The sequence below is a fragment of the Pinus tabuliformis genome, chromosome 6 (assembly GCF_031772625.1).
Source record: "Pinus tabuliformis cultivar Carrire ecotype Pingquan chromosome 6, CPIR1, whole genome shotgun sequence".
NCBI lineage: Eukaryota > Viridiplantae > Streptophyta > Pinopsida > Pinales > Pinaceae > Pinus > Pinus tabuliformis.
In genome coordinates this window covers 1,097,522,696-1,097,548,910 of record NC_142292.1, presented here as the reverse complement: position 1 = coordinate 1,097,548,910, position 26,215 = coordinate 1,097,522,696, and the positions used below count along the sequence as shown (strand labels likewise).

General features: G+C 39.3%; 1 protein-coding gene across 1 annotated transcript in view; it reads right to left on the bottom strand.

Annotated features, from left to right (window-relative positions):
- Window positions 1–26,215, bottom strand: part of LOC149262747 (Regulator of chromosome condensation (RCC1) family protein) — a 352,438-nt gene that overhangs the window by 169,035 nt on the left and 157,188 nt on the right. Inside the window, exons 3-4 of the mRNA XM_089381793.1 lie at window positions 16,127–16,320; window positions 15,890–15,937 (exon numbers count right to left, since the gene is read on the bottom strand). Of these exons, the coding sequence (XP_089237919.1) occupies window positions 15,890–15,937; window positions 16,127–16,320 (242 nt within the window). The remainder of the gene's footprint in view (window positions 1–15,889; window positions 15,938–16,126; window positions 16,321–26,215) is intronic.

Below are 26,215 nucleotides of genomic sequence, written 5' to 3'. Positions count from 1 at the left end.
ATACTTGCATTTGGTTTCAGCATTAGGTTGGGATCAGCAATTCTGTTTCAAGGCCAAATTATTTAGAGAGCCTCAATCTTCCAAGGAGCAGAGGATGAGTTATTGGAGTCCCATATATTAATTTTGTGAGGGACGAATGGTATTTTGTATGAGAAGATTGATACCAAGACAAATTAAAAGAGTTTGAATTTCCTGGGTTGTGAAGTCTCTGATTTATTCATAAAACAGATCTGAAGTTTTCCTTGAATGACAAATCTTCATGCCTGTAGCAGCCTATTCTATGAAGGCTGAGTGGATTCCTGAAGCACATCTATAAAAGCCAACTCAAAATCTATTCCTCAATGCTCTATACAGACCTGGAGCAGCTTAATGGTGCACAAAAAATACCTCCAGATCAGTCTATTCTAATTCTGTCCATTGTTACCATTTACAAATAAAAAGGGAATTGAATTTCAGTCACCTAGAGCTTACACTTCAGTTCTCAAAAGAATCATTCTATTGGCCTGTAGCAGCTCCTTAAAGAGGCCGGATTTACTAATGTACCTGTAGCAGCCTTACTGGGTGGGCTGAGTTGGTTTAAGGAGGTTCTCCAAGTCATTTCAGGTGTAATTTCTCCAGTAACCTTGTGAATTTGCCATTTGCTCTCAATATAAGTCAATCTTTTGCCTCAGAACTGTTCACATTCCAGTTTGTATATGAATTGTTGGTTGATATCACTGTGCTATCCATTGAAGAGAAAATTTCGGATTTTGCACTCCAGTGTTTGCCAAAGTTGTTAAGGACAATAATTAAAAAAAAAAAAATGAAACATTTGTTTGAAGGGGTTGTCATTGTGCACTAAATCACTTGAAGATTTGCTCTGTTGATTTATTATAGCTGTAGCTTAGCACTTGTTTTGGCAACTACAGTAAATTTTCCATTTGCGACATTACACCAATTAACCCTGTGAACCTCTCGCAAAGCCAAATGGCCTCACAACTCGCCAAGCTAATTGCCATATACTCTGCCTCTACTGAACTAAGTGTTGATTTTCTAGTGCAATCAAGATTAGTACAATTTTTTCAAACTGCTAACTACTCCAATATTACAACTAGACTTCTTTAGAGCATTCGAAGCATTAAGCAATTATACATGAAAAATTTCAACCATTATCAGTAATACAGCAATAGAGATCACAGTACTGAGTAAACAACGAGACAAGAAACACCAAAATTTTTTGTCAATGACAAATAGCTGGTCAACGTAGAATGAATCTTTCTTCTTCTTCTCATTGCATGTGGGAACATAACTCCTTTTGTTGGTCGAATGAGATGTGATAGATGGATGCCAAATGACATCAAATGAATGTCAATTTATACATGTGCTAGGAGGTGGGTTTTGACCTTGGATCAAAGCCTTTCAATGAGTGGGGTCGACTTGTGCAAATGAGGCCAACTTGGTCAACATAAAAATATATAATTTCTTCTTTGATTTTCCAATGAAAATGCCGACTGAAGCTACCAATTTTTTAACACTCCCTCTTAGCTAGGGAGATACTTTTCATTCTCTCTCTCTCTCAAGATCAATCTCCACGACCAATCCATTGGTATCTCAGTAATAACCCAAGGGAGAGATCTGATGTTAAAGTTTCAACATAAGGAAAGATACATAGCATTAAACTCATCCCATAAGCCAAACCCAATGGCATCAAGTTTAGTACCTAATAAATCAATGGGACCAATCAATGAGGCCAACCTCTCCAACCATATGAAATGGTTTCTCAATCAAGCACAATGACCCAATAAAGTACACAAAATCAATCTTCCCGACCAAGTCCACTTGGTCTCTCAGTCAAACACAATGACTCAAGGAAGAGAACTCAACATCAATCTTCCCGACCAGCCTAATGGTCTCTCAGTCAAACATAATGACTCAAGGGAGTAATCAGGATCAAACTCTCTAACAATACCAATGGTCTCCCAATCAAACCCAATGACCTAAGAGAGTACACAAGGTCCACCTCCCCTACCATAAACAAGGGTCTCTCGGTTAAGCTCAATGACCTAACGGAGGAGTCCCTATCTCAATATCAAACTCCCCGACTATATAGTCTCTCGGTCCACGACCCAAGGGAGGAATCCCGATCTCGATGTCAAAAGGATCAATCTCCTCGACCATATGGTCTCTCAGTCAAATGCAATGACCCAAGGGAGACTACTCAAAATCGGTTTCCTCGACCAAGCCTATTGGTCTCTCGGTCAAACACAATGACCTAAGGGATCACTTTAAGCCTCAGAACCAGCCTCCCCAACCATAAGGTTTCTTGGTCAAACTCAATGACCCAAGGGAGTAACCAAAAAAAGCTTCCCAACCATAAACCATGGTTTCTTAGCCAAGCCCAAGGAATATTCATGATGCTATACAATCAAAACTCTCTCTTCAAGAGGAATTCTCAACCACTCCAGGCTTCTCACAAAAGAAAGTAAACTTCATCCGGGACAATGGTTTAGTCAACAACTTGCTCATCAACAAAAATAAATCTGAGCTTCACAGCTCCTTATTGGACAACATCCCGAATATCGTGATACTTGATCTCAAGGTGCTTCGACCTGTCATGAAAAACAAGATTCTTAGAAAGCTTCACACAACTTTGATTGCCACAATATATCACGATCAATTCCAGCACTTGATCAAACAATCTAGCAAACAACAAAACGCTGAACAACCAACCATATCCTCAGCTTCATCCATGCAACAAAAGTTTGCATTCATGATATCATAGCAGAGCCTAGACTAAAACAACATCTAGAAGTGCCCTCTTCCGTTTTCAGTGCATTCAGCCCAATGAGAATCTGCAAATTCGTGCATCAAATAATTCAGTGAGCCAATTAGTTGACCATACCAAGTCAGAATCGAAGTCTTGGAGATTCTTCAAATTTGTCATCATGGGAGTGTCCATGGACTTACAGTCTACCATGCCAAATTTCTAAAGGATCTCAACAAAGATTTCATCAGTCTTTTGTCACACTTCTAATCCCAGGTAGTCATACATTAGACCAAGATCCTTCAATCAGCTCCCTCTTACACTAGACAAAGAGGTCGTCAACCCTAGTCAGAAATCAAAATCACAGGCTCATCTTTAACAATGGATCAGCATCGTTCTTTGTAGAACCAAATAGTCATCAACTTGAGAGTACCATGCCTGAGGAGTCTGCCTTCATCTTGGAAGTCACAACTGACTTCTTTTCAGCATAGATCAAAAACAAGCTTTAATCTGGCCGATTTGTCTACTCCCTCCGAGTCCAGGGCTCATTTAATAATATCTCTCAACATGAACCTTCTTGTCACAAGCTTTGTTCTTCCAATATTTTCATCTATTGCCACAACCTTGGCAGGCTTCATCATGTACCTGCAATCCTCACTAGGAGGCCAAGGAAGAACAAATACAACCAAGCAAGATATACAAGGACAAGAAGAATAACAACAATAGTAATAATTTAAAATAAGAGAGATATAAGATACTTATCTTTTGAGAACATGTCAACTCCCTCTTGATCTTTAGCCTTCTTGAAAATCAACCTCGTCCACATCATCATCATCATGTCATTCCTACTTTGCTGGAGCAAGGGTTTCTTCTATCAGCAAGAGCAATCAATCCTAGGGTTTTGTCCATAAACCCTAGTTTTTTTTACTTATCCAAGCCACGACACCTACTAGGGTTTACAAACCCTAGATATTCAAATATCTTAATCCCAATGTCCTTGATGATGATTCTTGATCATTCCAAATTTGATTTCCCAAACTTATTGTAGCAACGAATTCAATCGTCTAGGTTTGAGGGTAGCATCCATATACCCATTGACCAATTATATTTGATCAATTTGATTCTTCCACAGTAGCAGATTAACTAAGAATTATTGTCATCAATAGGTTTATCCAATATCCTTGGGCACAACAAACTAGGTAGCTTGGCTTCTTCAAATTTTGTTGCAATGGATTTCATCAAGGAAGATCTTTTAACACCAAAGGCATTAATACTTCAAAAAATATATAGATCTTTATCAGATCTGCAAGAGCCTTTGATCTTCATCCTTGAAGAGGAACTTGGCCTCTTTTCCAGGCTTTCTTCAAAAGGTGTTATGACAGTGAATTCCTTCCTTCAGGATTGATCATCCATCAATTACAAAATGTCATTCTTCAAATAATAATGCTTACAAGGAATGGACATGTTGATACTTCTCTCACAGCTTGACTCGAAGTGATTTTATTTCTCAAGGCCATTTTCATGTTGTTAATATTTTCTTGAAAACTATGCATCAAGTTCTATACTTCATCCTTTAGTCTCAAATGGCAGTAATTGATTGATAATGTCTGTAATCTTTTTCAATATTCAGACCTTGTATCTTCAGCACTTTATATACATGTTTATACATCATGCACAATTGTCCTATATAATGCACAGTGTTCAAGTATTGTGATGTCAGGAGGTCAACTCCCTCAGATTCTTCAGTGTTAATTTATGGCTTCTTCAATTTAGTAATTTGACATCTTAGAATCAGATAATCTTATGATCGATCCAATAACCTTCTTGAACTTACTGAGTCTGGAACATCATCATGATTCTTAAGAGATAGTTTGACATCTTCAAGCTTTATTCAGTCAGATTTGAGATTCAAGGGATATGAAATGCAACATCTCCAAAGAGATGCATTTTAATCAGAAGGTCGCATATTTTTCCTATGAATGATGTCTTCATAACTTGAAGATGTGATGGCATTACTTCTTAATACATCAGAATAGCATATAAACATGATTGGAGACCATTCATCAGTGATCATATCCGTCCTTCAAAGGATTCTTTGATACAGTATTGTATTGGTGAATCTTTTTACTCCAACTATTCATAAGTCGTGCTACACCTATACTTAGGCTTAATGGAACTTCTAAAAGGAAAAATACTGAGATGACAGTACATACCTTATTAATGCCAAACTTCAGATTTTATCATGTCGGCTCCTTGCAATGCATTATCATCCTTCTTTTATGTATAGAACATAGATCCTTTTGTCATAAGATTGACTTCTGAAATAATTTAAGGATTCGTCTTGGTATAGAGAATACTTGATTTTCAATCCCAAATTTCAATATCTTTGTAAACAAGGTATAACATGGACACACAGGTAAATTGAGCACCTCTGAAATTACTCAGCCTCTATCCTTGTCTGAGATAACTTCTGATAGTCGTATTGGTTCAAAGGCAACATTTCAGACTTCTATCACTTTGGGATAATTAAGATAAGAGACTTGCGGCCTGATAGTAGTTTCTTGGTCCTGAAACAGAGACATCCTTGGGTTGAACACCTTATTGGATTAGTATCCTCTGATCTTTGTAGATATGGATACTTCTTCATTCGTCTTTTTTAGCATTTGACCTTTTTATACGTTCTGGGTTCTGGTGTATTTCTTTGCTTATATGGATATTTTGATTCTACCACTTGAGGCATTAGTCCTAAAACTATTCAGCCCATAAACTTTAGGATTTTCAGATCCCTTGTAATCAACTACTGAGATTTTTGTACCTGCTGGAACAAAGGTAATTTCGACCTCTTTAAATCTGAGAACTTTGATTTCTTAACATATGAACAGAGGCTTCTTCGAGCTGCAAGTTCCCAGACTTCAATCTTCAAATATGATTTTCTTTTAGGGCACCTTCCATAGCTTGCTCGGATTAAGATCAGGGCTGCTTCACAGATTTAAGTCTTCTTTACAGAATATATACGGCCTTCCTTCACAGAAGATATACCTCAGAGCTTTGTTGGATTCCACAGAGGATGTATCACAAACTTTTGCTCCACTTGACTTGTCTTTCAGAGAAATGTGTGTCTCCTAAGGAATCTGATTCCTGATCTAGGGCTTGTAGGCAGATCAAGCCCTAAGCTTTGATCATAAAAGTGATTTCTTCTTTGTGAGATAACCAATCCAAATATGATCTCAATGCTCTTTTCATCTACCATAGCTCTGATACCATGTTGATTTTCTAGTGCAAGCAAGACTAGTACAATTTTTTTCAAATTAATAACTACATACAATTAGACTTCTTTAGAGCATTCCAATCATTAAGCAGTTATGCATGAAAAATTTCAACAATTAACTTCTTCAATAGAGCAATGGAGATCATAGTAAACAATCAAACAAGAGACACCAAAAATTTTGGTCAATGACCAAGGCAAAACCCACAAAGGGGAAAACCCAGAATTTTTTCCTTATGAGAGAGTTCAATTCATAAAAAATGTACATCAGAGGATTCAAATCAAAATTCAAAGAATTAAACCTCAATAAATGCCAAGTCAAACCAGTGAAATTAGAGAGAAATAGTCAACACTGGTCCAAGTCAAAGTCTGCAACAGAGGGTCTGAATTTCAGCCTAAGGCAGCTGGTCAAAGGGCCAAAATTCGGCCTGCAATACCACAGTCAAAGTTCAGTCAAATCACAGAAATTGACCTGCAATCAACTCTTGGTCAACGACCTAGAAACAAAGATAAACTTCAGTCAATCAGAGTCAGATCACAAAGGAACTCGGCCTCCAAAATCAGTCAAGAACTCGGTCAAATAAAGACGAATGAACCAAAGTCAACGCTAGTCAAACAGAAGACACATAGTTGGTCCACGCAGAACAAATTTTTCTTCTTCTTCTCCTTGCATGGGTGAACATAACTCCTTGTGTTGGTTGAATGAGATGTGATGGATGGGTGCCAAATGTGGTCAATCGAATGCCAATTTATACATGTGCTAGGAGGTGGGTTTTGATCTTGGGGTCAACCCCTTTCAATGAGTGGGGCCGACTTGTGCAAATGAGGCTGACTTGGTCAACATAAAAATATATAATTTCTTCTTTAATTTGCCAATGAAAATACCAACCGAAGCTACAAATTTTTTAACACTAAGTGCCATGGAAGACTGCTTCGTGCTAAACCATTAGATCACTATTGACCCCAAACTGAAACAACATCCAAAGTTGCTCTTCCTATCCATTGCACTCTCAATCTAGTTTGAGTTTGAATACCCTACTAACTGCACTCCACTTGTGACATATCTGAGTCCATACTCCATTGTACCTGTAGTGGTTCCAGCTAGGGTACTAGACTGGACTCTATATTTAATATCGACCGAGGTGCGTAAGCTTAGAGGCGTGGTCTAAAATATATAGACATAAAGAATTACCGCCCAGGTGATTATGAGGTAGATTGCAAGGCTTCTTTACGGAAGACCGTTATATGCAGCCTATCCTTCACACACCTAGATTACCCTACTGATATATTTGACTACAATGTTGGTTATGAGATGCATCTATCAAGGCAAACTATGAATCTAAGTACTGTGTATGACTGTGGCAATGATTCTAACCTCCTTACAGAGGTATCACTCAGAAAACCTTTGCTTGGTAAACACACACAGCATGCAAGATATTTACACTATTAAACTATATAAAAAGAACATAAATAGACTGTGAAATGAAGCAGAGTTTATGAGCATGCATCTATAAATCACACAGAGACCGAATCCCTTACAAGACTCTCGTTCCAGATCCTAGTGCTGACCATTCAACATAACCATAAACCCTTCATATGCGCACACCATATACATGTAATGAAATTCAAAGGATAAAGGAATCGAAAGCTTATATGACTGCAACCCGTATGCTATGTAAATCAACAGTTATGTAAATCGAAACTATGATGCAACCCATGTGATACATAAATCGAATCCAATACAACGCTGTGCAAACATATAAATCGAATCTAATACAACGCTGTGCAAATATATATGAACTGAAATGTAACAAAACGAAGAGCAGTATACCAAACGAAGAACGCAGGGCCCGTCCGCGCCTAAGGGTATACTGACTACCACCGTTCAGCAATCAACCAATGCAAAAGGGTATACACACGTTGTGACTGTAAATGGTTCTGTGTATTAACTAAAACTCTGTTCTGAGAGAATGTTTCAACGACTGATTAACCTTCAAACATTGAACTAACTGTATTTACACATGCGTACACACAGCCATGTCATCGATACATTGAATGTACATAGTGTCGTTGCCGCGTTTATTACATAGCCTTTTCAAAATGTTTCCATACCATATGTTTCAAAAAGAACAAAAATCAAAATGAAAATAGAACGATGTTGTTGCTGCTTTTATGCGCCAGAGTACCCTGCTTTGACTGAAGTTGACCGCATGCATAGGAGGCTCGATTTGGCTGGGAGATAGGTGTTTGTCCATGCTTGGACATTCTGCTTTTCGCCCATGCCTTTCGTTCTCGCTCATCTGCTGCGCCACATGTCAAACGGTAAGCCCATTACAGGATGTGGGTACTTCCTGTAACTATGTCATCAAAAACCTCTAATTCTGGAACATAAAACCCCTAAATTAATTTCTATGCAATTTAATAACTATAGAACGATTAATAATCAATATTCAAGGATTTTGAGGGATAAATGATGAAAATGTATGGATAAATGATGTGTTTCTGGGAAGGAAAAAGGGTCTTAGGATGATACCAACAGTACCTCAAAATTACTTGAGTACATTCTTCGCTACCACCCACTGAACCCTCCTCGGCTCCACCATAAACTAGCTCAATGTGTCCATAGTGAAGAATATATCTAACTTAATGTTGCCCAATTACATCAAAGAACCTATCAACTACCTGTACAGTGTGGGATCCACCAACTCTCACCCAAAAGCATTCAACTTCCCCAAATTAGTAAGCATGGGTGTCAACACATGCTTGCAATCCACCACCCTGAATCTATTAAGGATTTCAACTAAATACTTCCCCTCTCCAAGGAAGATCTAACATGTTTTTTGTCACACTTCCAACCCCAAAAAGTAGTGCATTATGTTGATGTTCTTCATCTCAAAATTTTCAATTAGGTCTCTCTTGCACATTTCTATGAGCTTCTCTACACCTTTAAGAAATAGGTCATCCACATAAAGTATCAAAATTAGTGGATAGTCACCAACTAGTATGTAGTACATGTTGGGATCCGTCTCACTCTTGGTGAAGTCCATGAATAATAGATACCCATCAATCCTCAAGTACCATACCAGGCCCTCTTTAACCTACATACATGAGAATCTCTCCCATGTACCTCAAAACCTTGTGGCAACTTGATATGCACCTCCTTCTCAAACACTACATTAAGGAATGTTGTCTTTGCATCCATCTAATGTGCCCTCTACCCATCTTAGAGGTAATAGAGATAATAACCCTAATAGAAGTGTTTCTAGCCAGTGGAGGGAATGTCTCCTCATAATCCACTCCCTCTTTCTAAGAAAATCTTCTTGCCACAAACATAGCAGTATACTTCTCAATGATGCCATTTGCAACATGTTTGATCTTGAAGATCCATTTCGAAGTCACCATTGATTTTCCTACTAGCCTAAGCACAATATCCTATACATAGTTCTTCATAATGGAATAATACACTTCCATTAAGGCATCCCTCTAAACCTGCTGGTCAGTTGCCTCCTCAAAGCTAGAAGACTTGAAATCACTAATGTCACTCATAAGTGCCATTTAATTGGAAAATTCATGCTGTGGTCTGCTTTCTACGAGTTTTCTCCAACCATCTAGGGCTCCTCCTAACAACAATAGAAGTTGCCTCTTGTTGCTCCTTTTGGAAGAACTAGAAGGTGCCTCTTGCTCCTCCTCTCGATTTGAAGACTAAGTACCTAGTGCTAGTGTTGTTAGCTTCTCCTCAACCTTTGAAGCCTCTCGCTTCTGATCATCTGCCAAATTGCCACTAGTATGGGATCATGTGCCTTCCTCAAGGCTTTGTGCTCCTCCAATCTCACATCCTTCCCCACGACAATCTTCCCCTATGATGAAATGTACACCCTATATGCCTTGGAAATCTCACTGTACCCAACAAAAATGCCCTTTTGTCCTAAGGGCTCCAACTTTGTCCTCTTATCTGATGGTACATGGATATACACCGAACACTCGAAGATAAGAAAATGTCCCACCTTCGGTTTCACTCCCGTCAACACCTCCTTAAGGGTCTTGTCCCCCAAGACCTTGTGAGGACTCCTATTTTCAATATAGATTGTTGTATTACATGCCTTTGCCCACAAGAACATAGGTAGATCCTGATTATAAATCATGGCTTTAGCAGCCCCAGCGATGGCCCTTTGTTTCTTCTCAGCAACCCCATTCTTTTGCAGGTTTTAAGGAACTCTCAATTCTCTCTTGATGCTTGTTTCCCTGCGAAAATCCTTGAACTCGTTGGCAGTATACTCACCGCCAATGTCTAATCTAAGGACCTTGACCTTTCTCCCAGTCTAGATTTCTACAAAAGGTTTAAACCCCTGAAACTTGCTAAAAAACTCTTCCTTGGTCTTCATAAAGTAGATCCAAGTCCTCCTGGAATAATCATCAATAAAGGTCACATAATAGTTGTACCCACTCAAGGACCCAACTAACATAGGACCACACATATCAGAATGTAAAAGATCCAATAACCCCTTGGACCTAAAATCACTGCTTGGGAAAGTAGCCTTGACATACTTCCAATGCACCACCTTTGCAAACACCCTATTGCTCCACGCTAAACTCAGGAAGACCAATCACAATCTCTTGTAATATAGGCAAAGGCTTGTGATGCCAATGTGCCATCCTCTTGTGCTAAAGCATAAGTTATCACTGTCATGAACCAAGGCCCTCACTAGTTGACCACTTAGCATATACATATTACCCTCTCTCTTCCCAATGACTAGTCCTATACTCAAACTAGAAGATCTCATCCTAACACTCACATGTCTGTCCCTAAAAAGAATTACATATCCCTTGTCCTCCATGGCTGAGTCTGAAAAAAGGTTCTTACGTAGCCTTGGACCATATAAAACATTTGTAACCTCCATGGGTTCATCTAACTCTAGTTGAAACTATATTGTTCCAACCAAAGTTGCACGAAGCAGGGACATTTTTTGGAAGCGGATACGTGGAAGCGTCATTTAACAAAAATCTTGGAAGTGAAGCGTCTACTATGTATATACATTTTTTTTTTGCATTTATATAAAAAAATAAAAAATAAAAAAATAAAAAAAATCCAAAATACCAAATTAGTTGTAGAAGATATGAAAACATGCATATTTGTACATAAATCAAGATAGATTTGGCATCCATTGTACATCAATGACTAATTATTCGAGCATCAACCATCTAGAATCTAGATTCTTCTCCTCTTTCGATTGTCTAGGGATATTAGTCAACATTTCCCAATTTTGATCAAACTGCCTAATCCAAAGCTTAAAATATGGTGGAAAAAGCTTAACATGCTTGATCAATGATTTTGACTTGACTGAAAGATAATTTTTTGCTAAGGCCATGACAAAAGAGTTCAGCAATTTACGCCACCAACACTAGGGTACATGAGCACATATAGCGCTTAGTGCTCTTGATTTAATGCCAATCACATACCCTCATACATGATATAATCTAATGAAATGCCACAATCTCATTGATCTTGAATTCCTAAAAATTGTTAAGTCTGCTGAATTTTGAATAGGATATGAAATTATATTCTCTCCATATGAAGTCAATGAGCTTGGAACCACTCTCAAACATCCTGAGTCATTTCATGGTAATGTTAAAAATTTAAGTAAAAGGATGAAAATGAAAGATAAAGGAGAATGTCACTTTTACTTTAAGAATTTAACATTACCATGAGGGAGCATCTAGGAAGCATCTAAGGAGCATCAAGGGAGCACCTTGGGAGCGTTTGAGAAGCCCCAACCTAACTCAAGTCGAAGAAAAAATTTAAAAAAAATAGAACCCCGCGGAACCACCCATCTCACTCTGGATCCGCTGGCGATCTGCGCAAATCCGTGCCTAAACCTCCATGGATTCGCAGATCGAGAATCCAGAACAGTTGATCGAGCTCATGCAGTTTCAAATTTCTAGGAATCACCTCAAAACAAGGATTGCCCAAGGATCCGTACGGGATGCGGTTCCGATCTTGGATCCTTGGGGGGGAGGATCGTGCAACACTGGTTCCAACTCCCTCCACTACACACTTTGCATTGTTGCCAAGCTCCACAGTAAGATTTAGGTCATACTCTCTCATGCTAGCAAATAACTCTTGTTATCCCATCACATAACAAAATTCCCCACTATGTACGAACCATGCACCTTTGCCAATAGTGCTAGAAATACATGTCACCAACGAGAACTCTTTCTCGAACAGGTTAGCAAACTCACTCACCTATGAGTCTATAATGCAACAACCTTTGACTACCCCTTGCCCTTCTTTTTGTCCAAACATTGGTTTGCATAGTGGCCAAACTTGTGAGATGCAAAGCATTTCACTTATGTCATTTTCTCCAACTGTTGAGGTACTCTTTCCTCCTAGGTTCTTCTTGACTTTCCCCTTACGCTTCCTTGCCTGATTAGCAAGGGCAAGGTTCTCATCATCACCCTTAGAGTGCCTCCCATGAAGAGCCCCCTCTTGAATTTCATCCTATATGAAGTCATCCCACAACCTCTCTTAATCGAGTAGGTGCTCACACGCTTTGATCCCTTTGACAAAGATTTCCCAATGCTTGGAAAATCCATTGAGGGTTGTCATCACCAACTCTTGATCTGCCACAACCTCCCCATTTGCAATCACCTCATCTTGAACCTATGTGATCTTGGTGATTTCCGTAGCAATTGTATCCAACTTGGACCTTTTGGTGTTCCTCAACTTCTCCTTCAACACCATTTCCCTATTTGCGTAGTCACTTTGATATAACTTAGTCAAAGCCTATCACATTTCCCTAGCATATTTCCTTCTAGAAAGAAGAGGGATCCAAAAAGATTCTGTTGGATTCCACATCCTTTTGATTATGGGTGGCTAATTGTGCAACATCAATAGGAGGGGTAAGTTCCTTATTTGCAAACTCCCAAATCCTATTCTCCATTAACATCGATGTTATCCTCTCCTTCCAAAGGCTGTAGTTGGATGCACCCTTCAACTGGTCTTCAAACCTTAGTCCAGTTGCAACCATCCTCCCAACTAAAAAATAGAGTACTTAACACCCAGAAAATATAATTGTTGGAAAATTATTTTGCTTCTATAAACCCCTATGACAAATCCATCTTCCTTCTTAGAGTTTTAGTGCATTGATACCATGTTAACTTTTAATACCATATCTGATTTGATTTTTCTAACTATTTATTTTATACCCAAAAAATATTTCACCTAGTAAAATGTTTTCCTGAAAACCGCTTAAAATAAATACATTGGTATTTAGACTTGTAATAAACATGCAACAGAAAATAAATAGAAAACCAGTCACATAACATAGCAGACAAAAGTGCCAAGCAAATTTTCCTTCACTTTCTATTACTCTGGAAAATTAGGCCCTCCTCCTTTAACAAGAAAATTTCCCCACAAAAAATACACTGAAAATACAACAATGGCACCTAGCAACTCAGCCCCCCCGGAAATTCGATCTGTAATTATGTTGGTTGTCTCCACAGGTTCGGCACACCTAAAGTTGTTTGGCCCCTCCATAAATGCAATCTCAACCTTCTCAGCCTCTGCACATTTGTTGTTTGCCTACTCTAATTCGGCTTCCACCTATGCACACTAAACTCTCAGCCTTGACCCCAAGCAAACTTGGCCCCTTGACTCCAAATAAACTTGGCCCCTTCGCCTATGCGCTGAACCTACAAAACTCTTGCTTACTCGAACCTCTAGCTGCACACCTTTCTCTCTTCATCAGTCTTGAGTCTCTCTTAAGAAAATTGCTCTCTCAATCACAATGTGTTTTTCACCTTTCCCTTGTGTACATTGTGTACAGGGTGAGTGGTTCACCTTCCCTTGTAGGTACACTGTGTAGAGGGTGAGTGGTTCACCTCTCCTATGGTGGTTGACATGTGTGTAGGGCGAATGGTTCACCTTCCCCTACAATTGATGATATGTGCATAGGATGAGTGGTTCACCTTCTCCTATGGCATATGAGCAAGATGAGTGGCTCACCTTCTCTTGCGGATGCCCTAGCATACATTCTACCCATGTAGTCTGGGACTCATGGGAAGTACCTCTCATCTGACCAATGAGTTGGGAAAAGAGGATAGGAACCAAGCACTACAGATGGACGCATCATGTACTACCGTACTCCCTATGGCTAGGATGCATGATGTTCAACAACTTGATCGCTCAAGATCAAGTCCGACTGGGGTTCTACCCCTGGTTATATGGAATGACTTTTGTCAATGGAGAGTGGCAAGGTCTTGTGACTCACTCTCGATCGATTCTTCTTATTATCTATACCAGAGTTCAGCAGAGTTGAAACTTGAGATGAGATGCAAAGATGGTTCATGATGACAAGATGGTATGATGATTGATGGTCAAATATTGGCTGATGGAATTCTCCCTAGTTGAGAGGGAGTGTTAAAGTTGGCAACTAAGGATCGATTCCCCCATTTAGCAACTCCTCTTTTGATGGCACTGTTCACTCTTGAAGAGCTCTTGATGACATCATTCATCATTGGGAATTTTGGAATTTTTTGTCTTCCTCCACATGCTTCTTTTTCAGATTGGCTCAGGTCGGCTCCCCTTCATGTTGACTCATGGATGAAAAGACATGTCTTTTTACCCCACACCAACCACCGTAAATAAAGCATATGTCCTCCTCATTTTGGCACCTCATCACAACAACACATTCTCTCTCTTTGATTGGTTCGTTCACATCTGAGGCAGCATATTCTTCTCACACATGCAATGGGTGGACTGGGTATCTATGTTCTTCTGCGTTAACTTTTCTGCAGTAACCTTTGACCAGCTTTGACTGAGGTTTATTTGGCACTATTTTGCTGCAATTTTTGTGGAGATATCTCTGTTTGGGCAGGCCACACATTCTGGCACAGGAACTGAGGCTTTTGGTGAAGTTTGACCAGCATTGACCGCAGGGACTGATCTCCGGTTGACCACAGAGTTGACTCTCTGTTTGACCTTATTTGACCGCATTTTTTGTGGGTTTTTCTCGGTTTCAGAAAGCCGCATTTACTGGCATAGAAACCGAGATTTTCTGGGCAGGTTGACTTGCGTTGACCACGGGCCTGTGTTGACTGTTTGACCACAGAGCAGACTTCCTGGTTGACCGAGTTTGACTGCTCCTTTGACGACTGTTTTTGCTGCTGGTTAATCTCCAAGGCCGAATTGCCTTGACCTTGACCGAGCTCAAGGAGGACACTTTTACTGCTGCGTTGACCACTGTTGACTTTTTGCTTAGGGCTGTTTGACTGCTGTACTGGATCATCTATTGTACTCTATTGGATATTCTCTCCCTGCTGAACATTTGATATTTGATAATAAGAAGGATTGATCAAAGGTTTTCCCCATCTTGGTGTTTTTCCCTGGCTTGAGCCAAATTCTTGTGTTCTCTTGTCTTGGCTTGTCTTCTGTATTTGTTTATTGTTCTTTTTACAGTTACTGTCAATGTAATAATGGTTTATGTGATTGCTAATGGAAATGAAATGGAATTGTTAATTGGGTTGATATGGAACATTGAAGTAATTGTCCTGAGCAAAGAACATGTTAACTAAAATTAACAGTTATTAAATGTAAACATTTTATGTATTTTTTAGTAAACCAAGTCATTGAAATGAGATTGGTCCAAATCAGTCCAAGTCAGAGTCCAAGTCCAAGATGACCCTCAACAGATTCCGAATCCAAGTCTGAGCTCCAAAACATTGATTATACACCAAGACAGTCTACTCTACTATCACTATCATATTATTTAAACTGAACTACTTATCAGTACACATGCTTGTAATATCTTCTGCAAAACTATTCTCATATATCTAGAATCTAGATTGTATTCAGCAATGTTTTCCATAATGTCAACGGAACATACTGTGTTTGGAGAAAATGCCCCCCAGAAAAGGCGTGGATAGTTCGATCCCTGCATGTTTAAAAAGAAGAAAACAAATTAGTTACAAGCATAGGGTATAATTTACTGCCGATTTCTATAAGATATTTAATGGGGTAGGTACGGATCATAATATATAGAGATGAAGAAACTGAATAACAATAAACAAAGTTGATGAAAAGAAGAACTGCTAGTATTAAGCAAAAATTGGGTTCAGAAAACCTGGTTTTGACCCCACACCCACAGCCTGGTAGAGGAAGTTGTGTCATCTTTCTCATGATGTTCTGCAATAGCAGCAGTGCAATGAGCACCACAGGCTACTGATTTGACAAATTCTGTCTTTAAGGCTTCAACCTTTTTAGGCTCATTGCTGTCCTTCTCACTTCCATCTCCTAATTGACCAAATCCATTTGAACCTGCAATTAGCAGTAACATTATATTTCTCAGTTAAAAACTGTTAATAGAGAGATTTCCATATGTAATATCCAAATACTATGAAGTCTTGAATCACTTGGACAGGAAACAATTTATTCCATGAAATGAACACATCCAAAAATTTGTCCAGATTGCATGTGATTACATTCTAGTTATGAGTTCTAATTACTTGGACTATTAACATGATTTTCATATCGTTAGTTTCAACAAGCATACAGACGTAAACAAGAGAGAAGAATGTTAGTATAACAAAAAAATAATAATAATAATGATAATGGAGAGCTAGATGTACATGATATCCAACACTTATTTATTATCATGTCCAGAGGTTATTAAATAGAATCCACATGACCAACTGTTAACCCTCTTTCTGCAGGGGTACTCCAGAGTTTTTTTGAACTCACCACAAAAGCCCAGAGGATATGCCCAATAGCCCTATAAAGCCATGTGAGTGTGTGCTTATCTTGTGAAAGTGCCTCTTAGATCCCAGTTGGTGTGGACGGCCATGGCTATTCTTGGAATTGTTTGTTTCATGATAGGGCTGCCCCTATCGCATTGCTGACTTCCCCCTGGTGGGCAGTAACTCCCTACCTTGATGGATATTCTTATACCCTGGGAAGGTGTGTGGGTATCACGGAGTAACCAATGTTAGGAATCATGGTTTGAGAGAGAGAAGGATCCTTGACTCTTGTGAGACAAGGATGTAGTGTCCCAAATCAATTAATTTTGGAACATACACTTCATATTAAACTATCATGCGTTTTCCAGAAGATTGCCATGTAAAACCAGGACCATTAATCTATATATTGCACAAAATCTCATTAAAAGATCACAACATGAGAAACAATGAGAAATGCAGCAACCAAAATCCAGCTTTATTATATATAGATAGATGCCAATACAGTAAGTTGGGAATGACCCTCCGGTCTCCAAACTGAAACAAGGAAGCAACCTCTACACCTATGGATTCATTCAGAATCCACCAAGGGGAGATGGGTGCTCGCCCAATCTCTCTAAATCACCCGAGGGTTTTCGTACTAGGGCTACCAATGGAGCAGAGAACCAGGTTCTCAACCTCTCGTACAATAAACAATACTCAATCCAAGATGTCATCCAATAATCTCCTCCTCTTCTTTTATAGATTTGATGGACTCCTCTAGAACCTTCTATTTTATTATTATTTTAATCATGGAGCACTTTTCCCTCTTTTATTTCAATTAAAATATTCTTTTAATGCGGGAAAAGGGTAAATTGGCCACCATGTCTCCTCAGGCCACTGAAACTCATATCTAACCATCCCATCCTGTAGATCTTCCCGTTCTGGTTCCAACGAGCTATTACACTAAGGTGTTCCACCAATTAATCTCCTTGGAATGCCACCTCGAGCATAATTAATTAAGTTATGCCCAATAATAATGTTGATTTCTGAAAGTTGTCGGAATGAGACAGAACGAAAGGCAAACTGTGCGGATGATGGAATATGCCAAGCAAATGCCATCAAATCCCATAAAAACTCCGCAAAACTCCATCAGAACTCAACATAAACTTGCTCCACTGACCTGGCCATCTCCTGCCCTGGAAATCCACCCTGGTTGCACTATGAAGAAGGATAAAAATGGGGACATGACAGTCCTCCCACCCCAAGATTGCTTGCCCTCAAGCAATCCAAATATGTGGACCAATTTGGTGGTCCAATGCAACTGAGACCCAATGTCTGGATCCCATACAAACCACTGGGTGACGCTCTACTCCTGTGTCAACCCGCCATGGACAAACTTCTCGATGCTCGGATCCCAAGATCAATCTCCGACAGAACCTGTCATCAGCAAATCCTCCTGGATCCCAATGTCGCGAGGAGCATCAAGGCTCCACGGCTCTTGTTGTGCTATAACTCTAGCTCTGAATGCTACTCCACCCGCCACGTACCAACACATCACCTCTCTCCAATCCAACCCTTGGCATAGACTAGGGTCAACCTCATCATGTTGAAGCAGTGTTGAAATACTGATGAGTGGCCAGCCTACATCTTGCTGCCAACTCAAGCATGTGATATCCCTCACCTTGGAGGGCTCCTGCAATACAATGCTCCTGACTAAAAATGACACTCCATCAAAAGGATACCAACTCATGATCTCTCGCCAATCCAATGCATGGACACCTGTGCAAGGGATATGTCTGCTATGCTGAAACTGGTCCATGCTCAGTTGTTGATGCTCTACCTGGACAATCCAAGCATGCCCAAGAAATCCTGCCTCTCTCCCTCTAATGGGAAAAAGTGGGCAAACCGTGCTGCAAGCCCCGTCTATGTACTCTTGGAGAGCATTGTTGCCTAGACATGTTGTAACTTGTCTGGTTGCCACTACATTTGTTTGCACCTCATCAATGGGTACTCCCAAAGATGGACACATTGCCATCTTCCTCGCCTGGTAGGAAACTCCACGCTCCTCTAGTCCACCAATCTCCTGCCGAACTGTCCTATCATACTCCAACATCTCTTGAGGACAAGTGTCAGCGAGTAATGTCACCTTGCCAGCTGTCTGTACATCTGTCTGCTCCTCATCAGTGGCTGACCCCAAGGGTGGCTGCTCCTCCTCCACCATCACAGGTTCAATATGAACCTCCAACTGGCTATCCCAAGAAGGCTCATCATGCATACTGTGTGCCTCATCCTCCTCAGCCGACTCATGCCCCATCATATGTTGCTCATGCTGACTCATCACTGATGGCAAGTTATCCTGAATGTCTCTCCTAGGACCCACGAACTACTCATCATATGAATCTAGTCTGATGTCAACGACTCGACATGACTCATGCTCCTCTATGCGCCCTCTATGTTGAGTCATCCGCTGCTCATCTGCTCTCTGGTCTCTTCCCCACATGGGAACCATCGGCTGCTCCACATACTCCTCTACCACACATGGATGCATATCTGGACTACCGTCATCAACTCCATATGACGACTCGTGCTCCTCTAAGGTATCATCATATGAACCCATGGACTCGTCCAACGAAGAATCCTCCTCCTGACAGACATAAAGAATATCTTCCTGCTCTATTGTTGTCATCTCCTCAGTGTCACTCAAGCATGAGTGGTCAGGTCCCCAAGGCCCTTTGCAGATGAAGCAAAGTCCCTTCCTCATCTCATTCTTGTTGCATGAGCCCTCAAACCTGAGCGGCTCCTCCTTGGTCAACTGCCTCCTGAACAGCCCAATGTTCTGCTCAACCAACCTCTCAGCTAGACCATAAGCAACAGGTGAGACCAACTGCTTTCTCCTCCAAACAGAAAATAATCGAGACTGCAACTCCCGACAGATGGCATCACGGCCTCTCATACATGATGATAAGATGGACTGCATGTGTGCTATGACTATGTCAGAATGATGTTTCCTAATGTTGAAGAAGCATTGGAACATCTGCAAGATCAAACCATCACACTCTAGATCAAACATCACTTCATAAGTCTTAGTTATGGCCATAACTCCTAAAATCTCAAGCTTCTTTCCAAAGGTAGAGCCTGCATTGTTGTCCAAATCCTGGAAAGTATCCACTATCAACTTGAAAACTCTCCTCATAATATCGTCATTGTAAGGAGCTCTAGGGGTGGTTAGTCTCATGATGTCACTGAGACAAGATGCAACTAGAAGTCTAACCCCTTCACAAGGTTCCTCCAAGAACTTGTGTTGTATGAGAGCAAGCATCGCTGGTTTTAGGGCCCAAATTAATTTCTTCCTTTCTAACTAACTCACTTTGGAAAGGAGGGCATCTAGTTCTTCAAGTTTGAAGAGAATCTTCCATGTGACCCTCATGTGTTTTAAATCTATCCCAAGTGCAAGGATTTTGCGTCCAACTCCCTGCCCCTTATGTACATCCTTTGGCTGTTATTTCTAAAGAATGGCATAGATCCCCTTTGAGAAGGGTCTATTGTTTGGTTTCTTTATTTGGTCCATGTTGCAGTTTACTAAGGTACTGTTATGTTGGTGTATAAGGTGCTTGAGAGACTCCATTATTCAGCAAGCATCATAAATCACTTAGTCACACAAGATATATCAATAATGACAATACAGGGCACATGACAATTTGTGACAGCAACATTAATTTGCCAATATACTACAAACAGGCTCTGGACAATACATGCAACTGTAATACAAACTCAGTATTTATACTCTTGACATTTGCTTGATTGAAGATAAGGAAAATTAAAGAATAACACCTAGTATGCATGCTGTCCCAGAGGGTTTCCACTAATAGCCAGCTCCAGAAAAAGCAATCTCTAGTGATTAGAATCGGCTACCGCTCCAACAATTAGCATACTCTTCCCTTGATGTTTTGGCAGCGAGATAAACTCCAATATAATGCTCGGCATTACATTTTGGCAACTGGAATGGATGAATCAGTTGGACAGTTCTCTGAAGGAGTCCAAATCTTAAATTTCATCAACAGTGAAGGTTCCAGCATTCTATCTTTATTTGGCAGCAACAATGGATTGCACATTCAGCCTTCTGCGGGATCGTAGCAGAAGTGTAGCCCTGTGCCCACGAGTTGTAGCATAAAACTCCACAACCTGTAGCATTGACTAATCCTCTGACTTTTGAGTGACAAATCACTCCACTGCTTTCAAGTTTGCATAGATCTTGGTAATACGAGATCTCGACTCTGCGAAGAGTGAAGAAGTCTACGACGGTCACCAATTTCTGCAGATTATGGAAACATTCACGGAACTGCATACAACAGTTTCACCTTATAACTCGCACAGTGAGCCACGCGTGAAGGGGTATAGGGCCCGCAAGCAACCAAATTTGCATTGGATAGGATCCTCCCTCCACTGATCGCAGATCCTTTCTTAACTGTGGAACTTGATTTTTTTATTTTTTTTTGTTTCCAAAAGGAACCTGTGCCGCAATGGTTACAACTCCCGCTTTCCGCTGAAACAATAATGAAGCAACCACCTTTATGCTTCACGCCTCGGAAAAATGTTTTGATGCCAACCGAAAGTTTTACGAAGCCCTTTAAATAATTCGTCCAGCTCTGCCTTGGAATGATTTCTTTACAATCCCTACCAAAAAAAACAAACAAACAAACAAACAAAAACAACATTTTTGGTTAACCTACAATAATACACCCTTTTATCCATGGCCTGGGCCTCAGCTGCTACCAGAACCCATGTGCCAATAAACACAAAATTTATGTCCACGTTTTCTGCAACAAGACATAATCCGGCCTTTCCACAAGTAACAAGAAACTTGACTTACTTCAAGGTCACAATCACCAAATGAAAATATAATTCGATCAATAATGTCTGATCCCAAGATTGTCCGGCCCCACTAGAATTTATGTGCCATGATACTTTGATTATAAATTACATATGGTAGACGGCTACCAATAAAAAAAAATAGATCCGCTTCAGGTGCTACGGAGCATGACTTTCACAAACTCTGCCCTTTTTTAAAATAATAGTTTGAGGCTCCCTCAGAAAATAATGTTTGGCCCTTCATAATAATGCCTCACTTTAAAATGAATCTTGGTCAAAGTGGAATACATGGCTTTGAGTAAGTATCCGAGCCAACATATTATTTGCCCCGCTTTTATAACAAGAAATTTCTTCTGCAAAATAATGACTCTAGCAAAATAAAAGAAATCTTGAAACCCTTGAATTGATCTGCAATAAAAATTGGAACCCTCCAGGCTGAGCCAGAATTTGAGCTCTGATACCACTATAGTGTCCCAAATCAATTAATTTTGGAACAGACACTTCATATTAAACTATCATGCGTTTTCCAGAAGATTGCCATGTAAAACCAGAACCATAAATCTGTAAATTGTACAAAATCTCATTAAAAGATCATAACATGAGAAACAATGAGAAATGCAACAACCAAAATCCAGCGTTATTATATATAGATAGATGCCAATACAATAGCTAGGAATGATCCTTTGGTCTCTAAACTGAAACAAGGAAGCAATCTCTACACCTGTGGATTCATTCAGAATCCACCAAGGGGAGATGGGTGCTCGCCCAATCTCTGTAAATCACTGGAGGGTTTTCGTCCTAGGGCTACCAATGGAGCAGAGAACCAGGTTCTCAACCTCCCATACAAGAAACAAAACTCAATCCAAGATGTCCTCCAATGGTCTCCTCCTCTTTTATAGATTTGATGGACTCCTCTAGAACCTTATATTTTATTATTATTTTAATCATGGAGCACTTTTCCCTCTTTTATTTGAATTAAAATATTATTTTAATGCGGGAAAAGGGTAAATTGGCCACCATGTCTCCTCAGGTCACTAAAACTCATATCTAACCATCCCATCCTATAGATCTTCTCGTTCTGATTCCAACAAGCTATTACACTAAGGTGTTCCACCAATTAATATCATCGGAATGCCACCTCGAGCATAATTAATTAAGTTATGCCCAATAATAATGTTGATTTCTGAAAGTTGTCGGAATGAGACGGAACGAAAGGCAAACTGTGTGGATGATGGAATATGCCAAGCGAATGCCATCAAATCCCATAAAAACTCCGCAAAACTCCATCGGAATCACTAATGACATAAACTTGCGCCACTGACCTGGGCATCTCCTGCCTTGGAAATCCACCCTGGCTGCACTATGAAGAAGGATAAAAATGGGGACATGACAAAGGATCATATCCTTACTCCAACAACTTGCAATTACTTCATTCTCAAAATTACATCTCAAAATTTCTTGTATTTTTGTAAATTTGTATTTAGCCCTAGATAAAAAAAGCCCTAAAAATTTTATATTTCAAAAAATTCAAAAATTATACTATACAAAAAAAACCAAAAAGATATTATAGACTGGATTTCTCCACTCAATTGTGGCTACATTGCATTTATTGGCCTTATCTTGTTAAAAATCACCACAAAAAAATTGTGATTTAAGGAAACCCTAGCCCTGAAGGCTGGACAACCCCCCCTTATTTGCACCATATTGCTATTCTAATGTTATTTCCAAGTGTGTAAAGGCTATTTACAAGTGTTGGAAATAATATACAGCAGTTAGAATTATTTGGAGGCAAACCCTTACCTTGGGATATGTGAAAATCAAGCTAAACCTTTTGTATCCATTAATATTGATCTAACAAGCTTTTAATTGATTAATTATTCATATTAGATCCTACGTTGGCTGTCTGAAGTGATTTGCAAGTCTGATTATTGTTTATGGGCAAGTCAAATATTCAGCCCTCACGGTTGTGGACTCAATTTTAAGTAGTCATATTGCAGATTTCGTATCTTTCAAATTATTCATCCAAATCAATTGTTCTTGTGCTTATCAGAAAGCTATTTGATAGTACTAACATCTTTAATCAAGTTCCTTGAGCCCCCTGAAGTGGCCCTATGCTAGCTGGCCTGCTATATTCTTCAGAAATACTAAAGTTACAAGTCTGAACAACAAGCATTTTTTACTCCTTACAGCCATATAGAACAGGTATAAAGGCTCTAATTAGCATTCTATAGTGGTAAGAAATTGTTGCACTCAATTTGTGGTATTTTAGTCTTATCTTTCATGCGTATTGGGTACCTTCAATTGTTGGTATCTGTGATTAATTGGCTGTTATATTACAAATCAGATCAGGTTGTTCCTATCACACTTACTCCTACCTCTTCCATCTATTTAAATAAGGCACTGGTCTACTAATTTGTTGGTTGAGTTGTTTTGTGTAGGGATATTGCCCATGGCTTTTAGTGGGAGTTGGCTTAAAGCGAGAGGAATATGCCGAGGTGATAGTGGGCGTATTCCTAATAATGCTTACCATACAGTAGTCTAGGTTGAACCAACACTGCTAATTTGAGTGGTGACACCAACCACCTACCAAATGTTTCATGTTGGTCATAGATTAAGTCACTAAACATAAATATTAACATTTTATGTGACTTTCACTTAGTTGGGCATTCATGTTACCATCCCCACCAAAATAAAACACAATAATAGCATCGCCATTATAAAACCCCTCAAAACCTCAAACTTTAGCTAAACATAAATGAAGAAATACTTAAAAGTCAAAAACAGCTACAAATGTTATTTTCATAATGAACATGAAGATTGCATATTGTTCAACTCTCATCTACTAAGACATATGGATAACCAGCAGTGATACTTACTGGTTCTCTAGGAAAGCAACTTGAACAGGTGCTTTCAGCTTGTTTAAAATCACTATTCATTGCTTCTCCCATCCATCAATTCTAGAACCTTCCATTGATGTTTCCTTAACTAGTTTGTCATCACTCTCATGTTGAAAGTAGAATTCACAATTGGAAGCCATATTCTTGAGGGCAATAATCATTGAACAATCCTTCATGTGTTCCCTTCTATCAAGAAGCTTGATGAAGAGGTTATCATTTAAGTAGGCCACTCAAAACAAAAAGTAATCATCAATGCTATCCATGGCAAGCCGCAATACAACCTTCTTCAACGTTGATATCATCTCCAACAACAATATCATGCAAAAATTATTATAATCGACTTTATTCTTATCCATGTTAGAAACATTTTCATTTGGAAAATTTTGTAGCTCTTCTCTATCAAGAGGCTACCATTTAAGTAGCTACTCAAAAAAAAAAAAAAAAAAAAAACATCATCAACTTTATCCTTGGCAATATTTGTAACGGCCTATCTATAAATATAGAGAACGCAAGAATAATAGCAGGCATACGATGCATGCATATGATAGCTACATATGCATGTGTTGCATACACCGCACTAGTATTTATATACTAAATTAACTATAAGTATTAAATATCATGACACTTCTTCGAATAGAGATTCTACTCATCCATCAACACCCATATTGCTTAATGTATCATGATTAATGGGTAAATACTAAAAGAGGGCTATATAAATTATATATTTCAGATTATTAATAAAAATTATATTAATAAATTAATAAAATGATTAAAAATATATATAAGAAATTAATTAAAAGGGTACTTAGTATAATGTTATAATCTTAATATTAAAAGAAGTACTTTAATAAAACATAAAGAAATATACCATTAAAAGAAATATAGGAGATGAAACGTGACATGGAAGGGTGTCACCAGGAGACTAAGCGGTGGGGTGTTGGTGGAAGAGCGGCCGCCGCCAAGAAACCAGATAAAAACCACCGAGCAGAATTTTAGAGGGGGCCGAGAGGAAGGAAAAGAATAGAGGAAAGGGAAACTGAAGGAGAAAGAACATCATAAACTGAAATTACCCACAGGAAGAGCGCGGATTGTTCTGAGGTTTCTGGGCACGAGGGAACAGTCTGCTTCAACTAAGAAGCTTATTGGACTGAGTAGCGAGGTTTTGCTCAGTTTGGCTGGGTGGATTCGGTCTTTTGGTAACCGAAGCAAAGTAGCTGGAGGCATCATCAACCGCAGGTGCACAGGTAGGTACCCTTAGCAGTTCTGTTAGTTAATTTTGTAAGATTTCAAAAAATTAATTACAGGTTCATGATAAAAACCCCTTTACTATATTTACATATGTTTTACGAGTCTTACATTTGGTATCAAAGCCAAGTTAAAACCCTTTCGACCTCACAGGCCCTACGCATCGTGTAATTTTCTGTTAAATTTTAAATATCAGTCTTTATATTCTGTTGAAATTTCTGTTGAATTGCTGCGTGAAATTTTTAGGAGTCATTTTCTTTCTTTCTAGAGAACCATTTAAGTTAGAAGCAACTTCATTGTATTTAAACGGGTAATTCACTATGAACTGGCAGCTTTTGGTTTTTAAAAACTGGTTGGTAGTGAAAATCTTGAATATTTGTAATGGAATGGCCAAACTTGCCCAGCTCCCTTCCTCAGACAAGAGTTTCACTGAGGTTGAAGGTAATTGCTGAAACTTTTGGATTTCGTTTGGCAATACATTGGTTG